Source organism: Ursus arctos, unplaced genomic scaffold, assembly GCF_023065955.2.
Source record: "Ursus arctos isolate Adak ecotype North America unplaced genomic scaffold, UrsArc2.0 scaffold_20, whole genome shotgun sequence".
NCBI lineage: Eukaryota > Metazoa > Chordata > Mammalia > Carnivora > Ursidae > Ursus > Ursus arctos.
In genome coordinates, this window is record NW_026622875.1 from 21,887,963 (window position 1) to 21,906,137 (window position 18,175).

At 52.5% G+C, this 18,175-nt stretch overlaps 1 protein-coding gene across 1 annotated transcript in view; it reads right to left on the reverse strand.

Moving 5' to 3' along the window:
- Positions 1-2,003: 2,003 nt before the first annotated feature.
- SPSB4 (splA/ryanodine receptor domain and SOCS box containing 4) overlaps positions 2,004-18,175 on the reverse strand; it is a 77,710-nt gene continuing 61,538 nt past the window's right edge. Inside the window, exon 3 of the mRNA XM_026497149.4 lies at positions 2,004-3,425. Within this exon, the coding sequence (XP_026352934.2) occupies positions 3,298-3,425 (128 nt within the window). The 3' untranslated portion in view covers positions 2,004-3,297. The remainder of the gene's footprint in view (positions 3,426-18,175) is intronic.

Sequence of the window (18,175 nt, forward strand, 5' to 3'; positions counted from 1 at the left end):
ACGGGTCATGGAGAGAAAGGCCAAGCCTCAGAGAACGTGCCAGAATGAGAGGGGGCTGGGGGCTGGGTTATGATGGGCACTGGCTCTGGGGAGGGGTCGTGAGGCTCCCAGGCTGCCTGCCAGGAAGGGCCCGCGCCGGGGAGTGTGTGTGTGTGTGCGCGTGTGCACGCGTGCAGGCGGTACTCACACACCAGGAGCCCTGGAGACCATGGGGCACATACACAGGCGGGCCGATCTGGAGCTACGGTGGCTCCTGACCTCAGCCCAGCTCACTAGGCCACAGAAGCTCCCGCCTTGAGAAGGATGGGACAATGGAAAGTTCCCCCGCCCTGAGATCCCCCTTTCCTGTGCATGGCTCCCTCTCCCTTGTTCACAACTCTGCGTCTCCGCACTGGTGTTCCTCGATCGCCATCAGTCCTGGGCACCTTCCGCTCCCTGCTCTGCAGCCCCGCCTGGCTCCTTTCTTCTGACATCATTCTGTGGTGTCGCTTCACATTACCGGTCTCCCCCTAGAATGTGAGCTCCAGCAGGGTGGGACTGCACCCCCTCCTTCCTGTTCTGGCAGTGCGGGGTGCACCCCAGTGCCCCACAACGTCTATGGAATGGCTAAGGGAGTGAAAGGGCCTGAGGTCCCAGAGGCCTCCTGACCCGGGTCTTGGCTCTAACAGGAATTCCTCCCCTCCCCCCAGGACTTTCCTCTCACGTTCCATGGACACCCCAGCTACAAGAGGATTCCACACACACCTCCACCTCACTGGGCTTTGCTGAGGCCATGTGTCTGGTCTGCGGCTGTGTGGGAACAACAGGCCCAGGCTCGACTATCCCAGAGAGCGACTCTAGCCCAAGTGCTTGGCTGAGAGGCATACTCGAGCTGGAGGTGAGGAGTGGACTCCCAGAGCAGGCAGAGGTTGGGGGGGGGGGTGGCGGTTATGGAAAGGCTTCCTGGAGGGGGGTCAATCTAAGCCAATTCTGGAGAAGGTAAAGTGAGGATGGGGAGAGCATGGCTGGGGTGAAGAAAATTGCATAAACGAGGTGAGGACAAGACAGATGCCTTTAAGCTGGAAAGCTGGTACTGAAAGTGGAACCCTAGGAGTTGGGGAGAGGAAGGGTCCTCATCCACTGGGCACCTGGTCCAGCCCCTGCAATGTGTAGAGAAGGAAGTGATGTACCCAAGGTCACAACATATAAGTGACAAAGCGGGGACTCAAACCCAGGTCTCCTGACTCCATAGCTGAACCCAGCGTCCGACCCTGAGATTAGAGCAAGGGAACAACACTGCCCCTGGTGGTAGGTTTAGCACATCTGATGCTTTTGATCTGTCCTTATCAAGGTTGTCTTCGTTTAAAAGCAGAGATGAAGAGTGCCTCCTCCTCCAGGAAGACTTCCCTTCAGGCCCTATCTTCCCACACCCCCTTCACGATCTCTTTCTCACTTTATTAGCCTATACCATCTGTAAACGTCTCCCCTGGAGGGACAAATCTGCCTGTGCCCTTGGTCCTCAGAAGTTGGCAGGGTGCATGTTGGTGACCTGTCCTCGCCCAGACCTTAGCCTGACTCGCTTGCAGCCCCAAGCCTGCCTGGGCTGCACACTCACCCTTCAGCAATGGGCACTACTCCTTGATGAGGACCCGCACTTCCAAGGTCGCATCCAACCCCACCTTTGGGTCTGGTTTGCAAGGATTATCCCATAGAGTTCACCCTGCCGGACCCCGTGCCCCCTGCACAGCCACCCCTCGGACACCCCCACTCAGGCATCAGGAGTTCAACCTGCTTTTCCACAACCATGACTAGCTGGTGTGGACGCAGGACCCAGGCACGTTTGTTCAAAATGACTCGGGTTTGGGCTCAAGTGGGAACAGCAAGGCAGAAGAGGCAAGAAGAGCCCAGGGAGGGATTGGCGTTCCTGCCTTCTGAGGGTCCGGGGACACACCAGTCAGGCTGACGCAAGCTCCCCGCCCACCCCTCCCCACGGACCATTTAATGAGCAGCTGAAGGACTGAACGACAAACTTTATTAGAAACGCTCCTCACTCATCGGTCAAATTCACATTAAAGTGGGGGGAGGGCAGTGCCATCTGGGGCTCTGAAATCCCACTGCTGTGACAATTTCCAGTTAAAAATGGGTCTGGGCAGCGAGCTTCAGAAACATGTGAGAGATGCCCAATGGTGGTGGCGGCGGCAGCAGCGGCATCGTCTCCAGGAGGGGACAGGGCTCAGAGCGGGCGGAGAAGCTGCTGCCCATGTCCACCCTGCCAGTGACAGGGCTGTCCCTGCGGCCCCAAGCTGATAAATAAACAGCACATCACACACACGCTTGAAACAGAAACAAACTCGTACATGTCTCCTAAAGTGAAAAAATAATTCGCTCAAATAAAGCTTTGTGGCAGCTAGGCACCTCCGGATGGACGGTTGCCTAGAGACCCCCAGCACCCCAGGAAGGCTCCCCAGCCTGAGGACATCATCCACTTGGGTGGCACAATGCCCCCAATTCCCCCATTAGCACCTTTGGACTAAGTACTGCCCTCACCACATTCCTCTTTTAACATGCAGCGTGACTCAAGATAACAATAATAATAATAATAAGGATACACTCTGTCCCTGGGGTGAATTAGTCAGACTCAGCTTCCCTGAATAGAGGTGCCTGGGGTAGCCAGAGAACTGTGGGCCAGCGCGGGGGACAGAGGGCGGGGACAGAGGGCGGTAAAGGGGTAAGTAAACAATGTTTGAAGAGGTAAGCTGGCAGGTGTCGAAACTCGGCTTTGTCCACGTGCCAATTCTGCAGTTGGGCATCCCTGGGTAAGAGTCTTGCAAAAGGGCACAAAGTCCTAAAGTGTCAAGGGGTGGGTGCATGGGGCACCCACATCAACTGCTTTCATCATTCATTATTCAGAGGCAATTTGCTCCCCGAGCTGGCCAATTTCCCCCTGGCCCTTGCCGCACCAGGGCATGCAACAGAAAAGTCTCCTGCCCAAATGTTTTATTCATTCTCTTGAAAAAGGAGACAGGCTCTCTGATCAATACCGGTGGCCGCTGGGTCTTGGTCGGCCGGCAGGAGCTCCGCCGGGCTCTTCATGGCTTCCAAGGAGGTGCCTGACTTCGGAGGGCCGCCTCCAAAGCAGCAAATTACTGTTGACAAGAGACATTTCCTTTTCCAAGGTGGGAACGCATCCTGGTCTTTTCAAAGAACTGAGTGTCCTGGCGCCGTGGGGCGAGGAGGAGCGCCCCTTCCTGAAGGTACTGCGTGGCCATGAAATGCCAGGCCCTGCGGCGTGGGGGTACCCACTGCTGCTCCTCAGCCTCACTGGTACTGTAGATAGTTTTTGAGAGACTGAGGCAGGGGCAGGGTGCCGATGTCCCGTAGGCGCGGGCGGCCCAGGGCCAAGCGGATGGATCTCCGGCACAGGTCCATCAGCGGCAGGGGCTCGGCTGCAACGAGAGGGGAGTGGATTAGTCTTGCTGGTGCCTTGCACACCTGCTCGCCCCCGCCTACCCTCTGCCCACACTGGCGCACCTGCTCCTCGGAGCTGACCTTCAGGGCCTGGGGCTCCTCCTCCGAGAAGCCGCCTCTGGTTATATCAGCTGAGGGCTTATTAGCAGTGTTTTCTCGAACTGTGGGAAGCAATGGGTTAGACTAAAGAATGGTGAAATCAATTCATTGGACGGTAACCAGCAATTAAGGAAGGAAGGAAGGAAGGAAGGAAGGAAGGAAGGAAAAAGAAAGGAAGAAAAGAAAGAGAAGGAAAAGAAAGAAAAGAAAGAGAAAATGGAGAGCAATGACCATAGCAAGGGTAAGTATCATTCCATGAAAACTTAGTCTATGACGTGGGTGTTCAGTGTGTCTCAATGGAAAAAAAAACTTCTTGCTGCAGGTCGCAATAAAAAGGAAAGCCTTTGACCTAGGAGGGGGCTCTGCAGTGGGCTTCCTCTTAGAAACAGGTTAGGTTTGGGGAGGCTGTTTGAAATTCCTTTGAACCCTCACACTTCTCCTGTAGCATCTTTTGATGATCAGCAGAGGGATGCATTTTCTTCTAATATCCAGTTCTGGAAAAATTCATGAATTAAAATCCATAAGCCATAGAACCTCTGGACGTAGGACCAAGTTTAGTTAGTTCTACTGCAGACATGTTTATTAAGCCCTTACTCTCTTCCAGGCCCTCTGATTGGACCCAGGGATACGGAGATAACAAAGCCGAGGCCAGAGGCAGCCCTGGAAGTAGTAGAGGACGGCTCCCAGTTCCAAGTTAAAACAGGTGAATAATCCTAATAGAGTATAATATACGCAATAATTCTTTTTTTTTTAAAGATTTTATTTATTTATTCGACAGAGATAGAGACAGCCAGCGAGAGAGGGAACACAAGCAGGGGGAGTGGAAGAGGAAGAAGCAGGCTCATAGCGGAGGAGCCTGATGTGGGGCTCGATCCCAGAATGCCGGGATCACGCCCTGAGCCGAAGGCAGACGCTTAACCGCTGTGCCACCCAGGCGCCCCAATATACGCAATAATTCTTAAATGCACAGGGGACAGAAACTGGGTGGTTCCTATGGAAGAACTGTTTGAAAGCTTCAAAGAGAGGATAACTGAATGAGGTTTCGAAGGGTGAAGAGGAGTTTTATGTGATGTCAGGGAGGGGAGTGTTCTAGGCCAAGAGAATAGGCAAAGGCAGAGAGGCATAAGACAGGACAGGCTGGGAGGTCTAGAGAGAGAGGAATGGTGCTGGTCCGCCGGATCCAGGATGAAGTTGGTGGTGGCTACAGTTGTCTCATCTGGCTTGTACAGGCCTAGTTTCCCCAAGCCTACAGGAACATGCTAGAGGCCTGAAGTTGCATCTTCCCACCTTTTTTTTTTTTTTTTGGTAATAGAATAAGTGATAGCCTAAGAGCATTCTATAGTGTACTGTGACGCAATCAAACTGTAAGTAGCAAATCCTAACACAAGAGCTGTGAGAGGAATAATATCGTAAGGGACGGGAAAGTGGTCAAGAGTGTGTTTTACAGAAATTTTCATTCACCAGATCTACAGAGTTCACATGGAGAGCCGTTACAACGGAGGCAGGACTTGGCTGGTGCCCTGCAAGCCTCGCGCCAGAGTGGGTCCAGCTCTCCTTCACCTGGGGAGAGGCTGCACGGTCGCATATCTGCACGGACTATTGGTGGCTTTAAACACTCTCCCCTCCGTATCCTCTTACGATCCTTATGCAAACCCTCGCAGCTGGCCAGGGAGGACTGGGCATCCTGTTTTTCATGCTCACCCCCAGTCAGAGGCTCACAGAGTCACCATGCCTAGACCAACACTTGACACCCCTCTTGACATGCCCCCCCTTCCCCCAGGTACAACCCTGTACCCAGCTCTCCTTCTCCCTGTCCCCCGCCTGGTTCCGATCCAAGCTTTGCACTGCTCCCCAAATCATGCCTCTGTGAACACGCCCTCCCAAACCCAAATCCTCCTATCTAATCGTAGTTACTTTTAAATTTTTATTTATTTATATATTTTTTATTCGAGTATTACTGACATACAAGATTACATTAGTTTCAGGTTAATCGTAGTTACTCTTTATTGAAGACTCCTTATGGATGGCTCAGTCAGTTAAGGGTCTGCCTTTGGCTCAGCTCATGATCCCAGGGTCCTGGGATGGAGCCCTGTGGCGGGTTCTGAGCTCAGCCGGGAGTCTGCTTGTCCTTCCCCTTGGTTGTGCTCACTCTCTGTCTCTCAAATAAATAAATAAAATCTTAAAAAAAAAAAAAAGACATTACACAGTCAGGTGGTGTCCTAAGCTCTCCATTTGCAGCTTCTGACATGCATGTATGTATCAACCTCATATCACAACAACCCTACGGGGTAGGATTATTATTATAACTATTACTATTATCCCCATTTTAAGGAGGAGGAAACTGAAACACAAAGAGGGTGAGTCACTTGCCCAAGGACACATAGCTGAGAGGTGCCCGAGCCAGGAGCTGGCCCCACGTGTGGCATGTTGGCAGGACATGGGTGGGCACTGGGCACACGGTGTACCCAGCAGAAGGGTGCTCTTCTTCCACTTACACAGATGTGGCGAGGATTTTCAATTCCATTCACTGAACAATGAATGGATATAAGGAGCCTGTAAACTTCTTAAAGAACATGACCCTGACTCACCTGTCTTAGGACCTACAGCCCTCAGTCTGCACCCATCATGGGGGGATGGCTCAGAAACTGTCTGTTCAATGAATGAGTTGATGTTCTGCTTCTGGGCGTGTCTTCTCCAGATGTTTCAAGCAATTGGAAGAAATTAATCTTCCCTGGCAGCATTTCCAGCTTAGCTCCCCACTCTCCCATAAATCCCCTGAGAACAGGGCAGGTGTAATTGACAAGAGGCTCGTGAGCTAGAAAGTGTGATGCACTTAGCGCAGTGACCAGCACGTACTATGTGTTCACCATATACCCTCCTAGCTCTCTCCTTCCCATCCAGGCATTTGTGTGGTTGCCCTTGGGGAGGATAGGCTTGGGGAGGGCTGGTAACAAGGTGGGCTCTGGCTGGGAGGCCAACAGTCCCTTCTCTGAGTGAGGGGAGTTGGACTTGCACTTCGCATCAGGAAAATTTTGAGCTGATAATCACTGCCAGAGCTTGAGAGCTTTCCTAAATATTTTAAAGCTCTAGGCACACATTAGGTCCTCAGTGCCCAAAATGCTAAGCCTTGTCAGCAAACCCAATTCCTTCTGTGTTCCCTGCCTAGTTAGGGCCTGGGGAGAAGGGAAGAACTCTGTTCATTGTCATTCCTCTGCAGTCATGGAAATCAATCCAGAGCCCAACTCCAAAGGAATCGAAAAAGAGGCAGAGTTCAGGGCACATCTTTAGCTCTAAGTGGTATAAATCATCTCTTCTCATTTCTTGAAGGACCTTTACACTGATAGCCGCACAGCCGTGCCCAAGTGCACAGGGCAAGTCCTTGCTGCAGCCTGTGGGACTTCCAAAGCACCGGGGATGCCTGGAGTCGGCTGGGCCTGCCCTCTGATTCCTCTTTCTGACTCCCCTTGGCTTTGGAACCTGTCTTCGAACTGCCAAATGCCAAGACTTAGAAATGATCGACCAGGTGGGAAGAGAAACACAGAATCTTTCAGCACAGGGGTCATTTTCAGAAATGTTTTCCAACTATAACAAAAATGAAAAAGGAATCCTTGTTCCCCAAAAGTGAATATCCAAATGGCCAATAAGTCCGTGAAAAAGCGCTCGACTTTATGAATCATCGGAGACGTGCACGTTAACACCATGACGTCACTCTGACAGGCCAACCCGAATGGCCAAAATGCAAACAAGACAATAGCAAGTACAGACAAGGACGTGGAGCAACCGGAACTCTCATAATGCCGAGGGCACGCGAGCGGGCACCGCCGCTCCGGGAAACTAAAGCTGAGCCTCGGGCGGGCGGTGCGACTTGGGGTGCACACAGGCGTACCAAACACGTGTGCACGAATGCTCACAGATGCATTATTTGGAACAGTGCCAATCTGGAAACCACAGCTCGGCAGTCCATCAGCAGTGGACTGTACACATAAAATGCGTCTCTTCATACAGTAGAACACTAATCAGCCACAAGAAGGAAGGACCCACAATGACGCGCAAACACGTGGATGAACCACACGTGTAATTTTGAGCGGCTTCACTTACAAGGTTCCAAAGCCGGGATGATGCAGTGAGGGCAGTGCTGATATTGGGCGGGAGGTGATTAGCGGGGTCAGGAGGGGGCTCCTGAGGGGGGCACTGTTCTGTCCTCTGAGTTCTGGCTGTACTAGTGCGTTCAGTGGGTAAAAACCATCAAGCTTAGTCCCCCGAGATTCGTATACTTTCTGCCGATTTACACTTCAAAAATACATTTCCGTGAAGAAAAATAAAGTCGCCAGCTGAGTTGGGAGAGGCTCCATCCCCTGCTGGGTGGGCGTGGATCCCCCCAAGCCCCAACGGGTACAGTGGGGAGAAGAGGCTGGCTGGAGTCCCTGCTCCTGCTCCCAGCACCACTGGGCCGGACAGTGGGCTCACCTTCTTGGAGCCACATTTCCCTCCTCTGTAAAGTAGGGGATAGCAACACCTCCATCCGTGTGTTGTGATGATGGGATGACACCCATGCTCCTTGCCTTAAAGGCACTGTCTCTACAGTACGTCTTATTTCAGGCCATCAGCCTGAGAGGTACCTTTAAAAATAGTAATAATTTGCTTATTGTGGTTCTAAAAATGTCTCAGTGCATCGTCCTAATTGACAACAACACTCTGCTCTTGATGAAGATTTATTGGAGCCGGGGCTGAATGTCTGGTTCCATGCTAAAAATATCACAAGGCAATCATCTCCAAGGTTCTACAGTGACCTGAATTTTCCATAATTCTCCACCACTAACCCGCTGTACAACCAGCCCCAAGTAAGCCACGGAACGTCTCAGGGACTCTGTTTGGCTATCGATAAAATGGGGACATTAGATCATCTGCTTAGACAGTCCCTATCTGTGATGGAAATGGGAATGGCGGAGATTTCACACGGGGACTGTTGGCTGAAGCAGCTTCCCTAGGCCCCTTGATGTCTCCTCTCCCAGAAGCGGAAGATGTCAAGACGCGAGTCACCATACTCTCCTCCCATTCCTATGTTTATATTTTGAAAAAAGATCAACATTTTAAGGTCAGGAGGTGAAATTCTTTTGCAACAGTTTTAGACAATGGTCAGCAGATGGGGGGAGGTTTGAGTGATAGCCCTGACATCTGAACTCAAGTAGACCTGGGTACCTTTTGTTTTCAGGAAAGGAAAGGAGCAGACGTGCATGTGGACAAGCATGCCCACACTCCATGCGCCATACGCGGTGCTGATCGCTTATGCACAGACTACGGTTTCGGTGCCGGAAGACTCAGAACTGCCTGCACGCCTCTGGCCCCCCCCCACCCCCGTACTGCTCCTTCAGCTGGAAGACCCTCCCCTGCACCGCCTGCCAGAAACCTGCCTCCTCTATAGGACCCCCGCCAAGGGTCAGCTCCTCCCCAGCGACTTGGCTCCTCCGCCCTCTGCATCCACATCTGTCAGGTGTCGCTCCACTTAGTTAATTACACACATGGACAAATACATCACTACCCACTCACTTCCAAAATACATGGCATCCCTGTAGCAGTGGGCCCTGTCATGGTCGAAGGGGACCTCAGCTCCCATCTAGAAAGCATTTGGAACCCGGGGTTTTCTCTTTGCAAGCTTCACTGTCTCCCCAGCAAAAAGGGTTGTGACTGCAGCTGGGACATGAGCAGTGTTTTCGGAGGAACTCTGTGCCAGCAAGCGTCCCTGGCACAGATGGGCCCCACATTTTTCCCTGGGATAGAGAGTGAGCGAGTCCCTTCTGCGCATAGGAGCACTGCACAGCAGAATGGTCCTAAATAATGCATGGCCTTCCCTAGCAACACTGCGGAGGGAGGACGTGGGAAACCTCCAAAGCGGAGAACCCAGAACAAAGAGTGTTAGAAGATGCCACCTGAACTTCATGGGACTGTGCCCAAGGGGGCAGCCTGGGCCACACACTTATACCTGCCCCAGCGCCCTCTCCCTGAAAAGGCAGAAGAGATGTGCACATGTGTGCACATGTGTTTAAAGGATCTGACAACAATACTGGAAAGCAAGAAAGACAGCCAGCAGCTTAGACGTTCGGGTAAATTCTGGGAAGACACAGGCAGGTGGGACAGGTTGGTGGAAAAATGAAGCAGAGAACAGAGCAAACATCGGGGTACTCCCTTGAAGAACTCTGAGCTCGGCCCTGGGGGCAGCTGAAGCCTGGGCCTACGCTCTGCATCAGATGGCCAGCCTGGGGCAAGCTCCTGCTGCGGTCAAATAGAGAGGCCCAGTGGAGCACGAGCCAACCCTTCTCCGCCGCGAGGGCACGGCGGCCGGTGGGCAGAGGCTTCCGCCTGGATGGAGGCCCTGTGGGTCTGGCCCTCCCGCCAGCTCTCCAGCCCAGTACCCGGCACGAAGGTGTGTCCTGCAGAACAGCCTTCCCTGAAGACTCCTCGGCGCCCCCAGGCCCAGGGGAACCGCGCTGCAGGGCCAAGAGCAACTACATTTCAGACTCTGAAAGAAGAGCCTCTGCCCACCTGGTCTGAACGTTACACAGGGACGTACTCCAGCAAAATGAAAAAGGAATCCAACAAACAGGATGGCACGAGCTTCCAGGAAAAGAGGAGAGAAAATGGAACATGGATGTGAGGGAAGGTAGAGTGATGGATGTGAAGAGCCATTAGATCTCCCCTCTGTGGCCGTCACTTCTCTCAAGTGCCATCCCCCCCATCGTGTTCTGCGCCCCCTCGCCTCTGACCCGAGCCCTCAATGAATCTCCCACGGCGCTCTCTGGAACTGCAGCTTTACACACAGGAGATTGCACCCCTGACTTCTCTGAGAGCTCCCCCCACTTCTGCCTTAAGTGCACGGAGCATTGTCTCCCAGACTCCACTGCCCTTCGGCCTCCCCTGTGGGGAGGCTGGCTGTGCCTTCAGGCCCAGGAGGTGGGGCAGGACTTTTTGCTCCTTCTTGCCACATTTGAAGCTCGGCACCTGCCATCCGCTTGTGAGAAGTCCCAGCTCCTCCGTGGCTCATACTGCTCAGCTCTAATCCCTGTTGCTGTCATCTACTGACCTGTGGCCCCTTGTTTGTCAGGGCTCTGGCCTGGCCTCCCAGGTCCCCGCTGCACCCACACCCGCAACCCCCCACTGACGGAATCCTCCACGGGCAGCAGCCTCTCATCTCTCAGGCTCCTTGTTCTGGACTGCCTCGTGCTTGGGATACTCCCCTCCACCCAGCTGCCCACCCCTGGGCCATGCCATGGAGCTCAGCCACGTTCCTAAAAGCCCATTCCAGCACCCCGGTCTCTGACCCCTGGCTCAACCACCTCCCCCGTGGCCACTATTTCCTCTCAGAGAAACCTCTAGGCCCCAGGACACTCTCCTTTTGTGCTCCACATCCCTTTCCTTCACCTTCCTCCTCAACCAGCTGAACGGCAAAGGGTATGGAGGCGGGATGGGTAGCTAGTGAGTGGCTGGGGGCTGAGAATGCACTGGAACAGGGAGCACCATGAGATCGGTTCATCTCTGTTCAGTTCCTTTTCAGGGCCTCCTCGCCCCGACCCTGCCACACAGCTGAGGGCAAAGTGGCTGAGCAGCTGGCAGCCCAGGGCCCTGGCTGGCCTGGGCCACCAGCTGGCAGAGCGGCTTCGCCTTCTTCCTTAGGGTCCCACCCCTATCAGGGTGGCAGGTGGTTTGGCAAGAAGGCTCGGGGTCCCTTCCACAGCTGACACTTGGCAGAACAGAAATCACATTTAATCCTGGCAGTGGAAGGACTCTAACTGAACCCAGTCAGATTAGGCTTAAATGTACGTGAACAAGTGAAGGGCAAGGCCAGGGAAGCCTGTGAAGTAAATGTCAGATGAGCCCCAGAGACCTAGGACTGTGGCTCCCAAGCTGCTAGCACAGGCCGGGTGGGCTTCCTGGGGGAGGTGATTCCAAGCCAGACCCCGGGGGGCTGGCTGGCCATAACCTGCCGTATCATCAAAGGCAGGGCTGGCTGCTCAGAGACTGCACTCAGGTTTACTAAGTGGGGTTCGTTTTAGCCACAGGCTCACATTAGAACTGTTGAAGGAATGAAGAATCTGGTGGCCTGAATCCTTCATCTGAGGGCCTTTTATCCCCGGGTTTCTCTGCCCTCTTGGCCAAGATCTTGGCACAGCTGGGGCTGCCTGTCTGCTCACTTTGCTGCTAGGCTCTGGCCCTGCCAAAGCCAGTGGGTGGGTGTTAGCTATTGCCCTCACCCAGCTGTGAGCAAGAATGAACGGCTCCAGGCGAGTCTCCCGGGGGATCTGTGGCCTCAGCTCCTACTGGGTCTCCTCAGCCTCTGAGCAGATGCAGCCTCAAGAAACGTCTTTGTGTTTAGGCTGGGGAAGACTGGGGAGATGGGAAGAGGTCCTATCACTTGCCCAGACTCAGAGCCTGGCAGGGGTGTGGAGAGCTGTACAGAGAGAAATCCTAGCTCGGCTTCGACCCTCGTCCAAGGCCAAGGCCAGTCTCTATCGACAACAAACTTGAAATTTCCCCAAGCCGTGTAAGACAGCTTCATTGGCCCATTCTGCAGATGGGGAAATCAAAGCAGGAGAACATCACTGTTATAATCAAAGTCTTCTTAAGGAGAGTTTGGAAGGGGATGCATGCATGGCTCAGTCGGTTAAGCATCTGCCTTCGGCTCAGGTCATGATCCCAGGGTCCTGGGATCGAGTTCCGCATTGGGCTCCCTGCTCCACTGGGAGCCTGCTTCTCTTTCTGCCTGCTGCTCCCCCTGCTTGTGTTCTCTTTCTCTCTAGGAAATAAATAAAGTCTTAAAAAAGAAGAAGAAGAAGAAGGGGGGGGGAGGTTGTTGTTTTGGAGGGATACCAGAGTCCCAGTGTCATTTTTGGAGACTTTGCGGATAAAGTGTTGTCCCTCTAGTGCAGTGATGAACCACACATGCATGCAGTCACCATACTTCTACTTACAAATGTGCTTTGCAAGACCTGAGCAGGGAGCTGGGCACCCAGGGGCTCATGAGGCTACAGATGGAACAGGGAGACCAGAATAAATGGTGGCAGCCCAGACAGGTTTGTGTTTAATAGCAGAAACTGCAAGGACAGTTGTGAGAGCCAGGAAGATGGGCACCTAACCCAGCCTGGGGGTACCCAGGATGGCTTCCTGGAGGAGGCTGCAGGTAAGAGAAGTTTTAGAAGATGAATAAGAGTTAGCTCTACTGTTGAGTGAGGATGCTTATTGGCTCCAAAGCCATATCTTTCAGATGTATTCAAAGAATCTCATTTGTGTAACAATGGGAAAAGTTCGTAGTTTTCTCAAATGACACGTTGAGGAAACAACAATCAGTTGTCGAAGAAGATCTAGTCTGTTGAAATAAAAAGTCAGTGTCCTCACCTCATGGGAGTAGCAACTGTACCCTAGATCCTAGCCAAGTGTCCATATGGGTGGCCAGGCGTGTCCCAGGGATGACAGCACACTGTGAACTGGTGTGTGTGCCTCACTCTTCTAATGAAAACATTTCCAAAAAGGCACATGCCCCTTTGCGGTTTTACGTCCCCGAATTCTGACTGAAACGATCCATATTGGTATTCCTGAAGCCTGAGACACTTTCATTTTGGAGGGGAACTAAAATGACTACAGACCTCAACCGAACAGGTACGGGGCACCTGCTATTCCCTGAACCAGGGACCGTGTCACACCACCTCTACCCCAGCTCCAGGCTGGGACCCTAGAGAGCCATCCACAGACCAGTAGCACCAGCTTCACCCGGGAGCCTGTTGGGAATGGGGGATCTCAAGCCCACTCAGCTCAACTGCATCAGATCCCGCAATTTCACAAGATCCCCAGTGGTCCACAGGCTTGGTCCATGGGGTTGCTCCACACATATCCCAACACCCAGCAGAGAAACCAAACACTTATCCCGGCCCATCCTCCTCACTTCTGTGCTTCTCTGATGGGATCCCTGTCCTAGGGGCCATGTCTTAGGCTTCTAAGCCCTCCTCTGCCCTCCAAATTGGCCCTACCAGCAAGCCCTTCTATGCCTACCTTCTAAACATCGCTGATCCATCCTGACTTTCTATCTTCACCACCAGCCCTCTGGTCTCTTCCCAACTCCCCCATGAAAACAGCCTCCTGAGGGTCTCCCCACCTCTGCCTTCTCCCCATCCAGCATGGCTCCCTCCCTCTGCTGGGCGAGACTTCCTCCTGTCCCCCAGATAGCCCTCCCCAGCCGAGGCCTTTGAGTGGTTCTCGTCATTATGGTGACTCGCCTGAGGAGTTTATGAGACAGCCCCTATTGGAAATATTCTGTCCTGCTGCCAGATACTGTTGTCTAATTTTCAGTTGGGGAAATGTCGTTTCCCTACCCCCCACCTGTGATAAATCCCAGGCCACCCTGAATTGCTCTAGAATCATTCCCTGTTGTTGGTGCTACCTTCACCCCCGTAGACTGTGGGCTCCCACAGGTAGGGACCAGCTTTTGTCCTTGCCGCCAGTCCTTATGGCTCTGCTCTGGACATCCTGGGGCCCTTGGTCCGTGAGAATGAGCAGGCCGGCATCTGGAAGAGAGGAGGCAGCTGCAATAAGCCTCGTCTTTCAAAGGAAACTGCAGCCCAGCTCTTCTGGTACAAGAACGAATTTTAAAAAGTAGCCCTTTTACATTGCCCAAAGCCGGCTAAAGAACCCTCCAGCAAGGTCCCCACAGGCAGACAGAATTAGTAACATACTGCGCCAGTTCCTCGGTCTGGTGGAGGGATGTTCCTGACTCAGCTGAAAAATTTCCCAGAAAATCTGACTGTTTTCAACTTGGAGCTCGCCCTGGGGAGCTGCACGATGGCTGGACATCCTGGCTTTGGCCGAGGACGGCCCCTGGTCATGCGGGGAGAGCCTCAGGGAGGTAGTGGTGGGGCTCTCTGGCTGTTATTCGCCCTGCACCATGGATCATCCCAATGTCCCCAGAAGTTTTCTCTGCTGCTGCAGTCCTGGGACAACCTGGCTGCCCCTACAGATACTGGAAAAAACACATCCCACATCGGACGACCGCAGAAGGGAGCAGAATGGTCCTTCAGAGAGAGGTGATGCATGCCCCATCCAGGGCAGGGTTGGGGCACTCAGGGATGGGACCCCCCCACCCATGGTGTGTCCCCTTCTAAAGAAGAAGAATGAGGAGCATGTGAGCAGCAGGACTTGCCGACCAGATAGCAAGACTTACTTAAAGCCATAGCAATGAATACAGTTTGGTATGGAATAGACAAACTAGAAAGTTCAAGAACAACTAAAACTAAATAAGTCATTGTGTAGACATATGTCTATATCCGTAAGTGAAAAATCTATAAGGACCAATAAACATAAAATTCAGAGAAATGGAAGTTGGCAGGGCTGCACCAGGGATGGACACAGAGGTACCCAATTGCCCACCTTCCAGTCCTTGGGTTGGGGGATGGATTCATGGTAGCATTCAATTATCAAGAAGTAAATACATAGATAAGCAAATTAGAATGAAAGAGGGCTATGCATGGGACCAGTGATGGTGTAATACAAGTAAGGATTATGTTTAATCCAATTCTGTATATCAGAGGTTCCGTCAAAAATAAAGAGAACAAGAAAAAGGTTATGGATTGGCCTCTCTGGCCCAAAGATGAATTACAGTTGAATGCTAGCTGATGAGTAATAATGGAGTCACTCTTGTCTGCCGAGAACTTAGCACTGCTTGGGGGAAGGCACCTCTAGAAGGGGAGGCAGCGCAGGCCTGGAGCTGACTTCTGGCTTTAAATGGCCAGCTGCTTCCTCTGCAGAATGGGGACGACACCTGCCTTGGGGGAACGGGGCATGAGACGAGGGCCACAGGCTCAGACCCTGGCATAGCTGGGCGATCACATGTGACAGCTTCTGTTGTTCCAGTGGCTCCTTTAGAACAAAGTGGAAACAGGCAGTGGGTGTAGACAGCAGGACGGACACCCCCTGAAGGATGCCTCCACGTCACTAACCACAGATAATTCTGACCAGAGGTTGGAGGAGGCCAGAGCAGCTCACGCACCAGGAAGCTGGGGTGCAAATCTAGCTCTGTGGAATCCCACACTCCAGCCCTGCCCATCAGCCCCTTCCACTTTGGGGGTGTTCCTTCCAGTCTTTCCAGAAGCATGAGGAAAGCCATGAGTGTTGATCTATTTATTTTCGAAGTCTGTCTTGGTGTTCTCCTGGGCTCTTTGGCTAGATTTTTGGGACTAAAAATAGTAAAAATGTAAACGGTCAGAGCAAGGATGCACATAGCACTTCTTAGGCCAGGAGATGGTCTGAGTCTTACATACTTACTCCTCACTGTAACGCAGGGAGGTAGCTACTATTAGGAATGCCCACTTACTGACTGAGGGAACTGAGGCTCCGAGACAGGCTAGGTAGCTTGCTGAGAGCCACAGTGAAGTGGTGAAACGGGGCCGGAACTCGGGCGTGTGGTTTGGGACGTGCTTTCTGTCGGCAGACTCTCCGGGGAGGTGGGGTGATAGGCACTGGGAAAGAAACTCAGTTCTGCTGATTGTCATCCAGTCTTGGTGTCCCCACAGCCTGCCCCTCAGCCTTGCTCCATGCGGGGGAGGGGGGGGCTAGTTGTCTCCATGCATGGAGATCCCCGAATGGACTGGAAGTGAGCCCCTGGCCCAACACAGCCCAGCCATGGCTGGCAGGCAAGCAGTGAGATAGGGTCCAGACGAGGGACCCTGCTCAGTAGGGACAGCTACTAACAGGTCATCCAATCCACCTGGTTCCACCTGGGATTTGGCCTCAAGCATTTGGGAAGAAGGAAGTCAGAGCAGACTGCACAAGGGGTTTCTCCCCTCCAGGAGCAACCACCAGCACGGCCACATCCCTTCTTAAAGCAGCCCTGGGCCGTGTACCCTGCAACCATCGAGGCTGACAGGCACAGTTGACTCCTGTTTTCTAGCAAATAGCCAAGGTCAGGCAAACTTCCTTCCACTTGGGAAACATCATCACTCCAGCCTCCTGCTAAACAGCATAAGCCCCGGGGGTTTAATATGAAGGCCTTCTAATGGATGTATTGTGTTTATTTGACCTTTCCAAGTGTGAGCTCAGAAACAGGCCCAGAGGAGGATGGTGGAAACTTGTTTTTCTCAAGTTAAGCAAAACTGATGAGTAAACTGAATTCTTGGATGGAGTCTGCCTCGTTTTCTCAGCCTGGCTCCCCGCTCCTTTAGTCAGAAGATCCAAGCAGCTCAAGAGGGGCCCCGTATTTAGGGGACAGCTTGGGAAGAGAGAAAGTGTCTAGTAAAAAGTGGGAAGTGATGAGGTCTGTAAACAAATATTTTCTGTGTGTCAAGAGCCGTGATACAGAATAATAGCCAGCAAATTTGGAAACTACCGTCCTATTTCTATTTCTCATTTCAAGACAAATGGCTTCTTGCTTTAGGTAACTTTTTAAAAAGTTAGTGACCAGTGCCCGAATGAAAACCACTTCCAGTATGACAGCTATGTTTGGACTTTAGATCAGAGGCTGCAAACTCTAAGGCCTAGGGGCCAAGGGGGTTACCCAAGCGACTGGCAGGGGCAGGTGTAAGCAGTGGGTGTGGGAGAGTGGGGGGCGGGGGCCCGGGAACGCCAGAGGACAGACGTAGCTCTGGCTTGGGCTCCAAGCAGAAAGCTGGGCTGGCTGTTCCAGATTTCCTGCTCTTTCTAAAAAACCTGAAATCCAGATTTTTTATGTGACATTTTTGAGTTATTTTAATTTAGTACGGCCAAACACAACATTTCTAGGCCCAGACACAGACCCCGGCCAGCAGTGTCGCCTCTCCCGCAGGGAAGCTCCTTCACCACCTTGTCGGGAGTTCACCAGCTGGGGGGCGGCCCATCCTTGTCAGCTGCTGGCAGGTCCGATCCAACCACGGAGGCATAGACTCAATGCGATCGAGCGCTTTGCTCACTGTTCTTCCGCGGTGAGGATGACACTCGCTGTAACAGCCATTATTACAAACAAGAAACGCAAACTGCATGCAGACCCATTCTCTCTCTCCATGGTCTCTCAGCAGGGATTCTAATGAGTATCCAGACTGGAAAGATCGCACTCACTTGGACACCAAATGTATCCATCCACTCCTTCTTCACACCCAGTTTTCCTTGTGTAGACACCAGGTGGGTAAAATGTACAGTCCACTGTGAGGGGTTCGGACACCTGGGGGTCAGGGGGCCCTGTTGGGACCACCACAGAATAACAGTAATAACACCACCGCCACCACCCCACCAATGATTATCGTGGGTAATGCGGGGCTCGCCCCAAGCGCCAGTCACCTTCCCTCTGGTAACTCGTTCGGTCCTCACAGCATCCTATGAAGGCAGGCACCATGTTTACCCTCATTTTAGAGCCGAGAAACTCAGGCACAGAGAGGTCGTGTGATTTCCAGGTCACCCAGAAGTAAAGTCCATTCCTCACAAGACACTAGTCAATGCCCAGAACATGGATATATTTGGTGTAAAATGCCCATATCTATTTTCCCATAAAATCAAACACCTTCTTATTTCTTATTTTACTCCAGACAAGGGGTAGCAGATGGTGGAGGTTTATGAACAAAAACATATTAGTAGAGAAAAATGACAGACAAAATTAACTTTTTTGTTAGACTGAGCTGGAAAA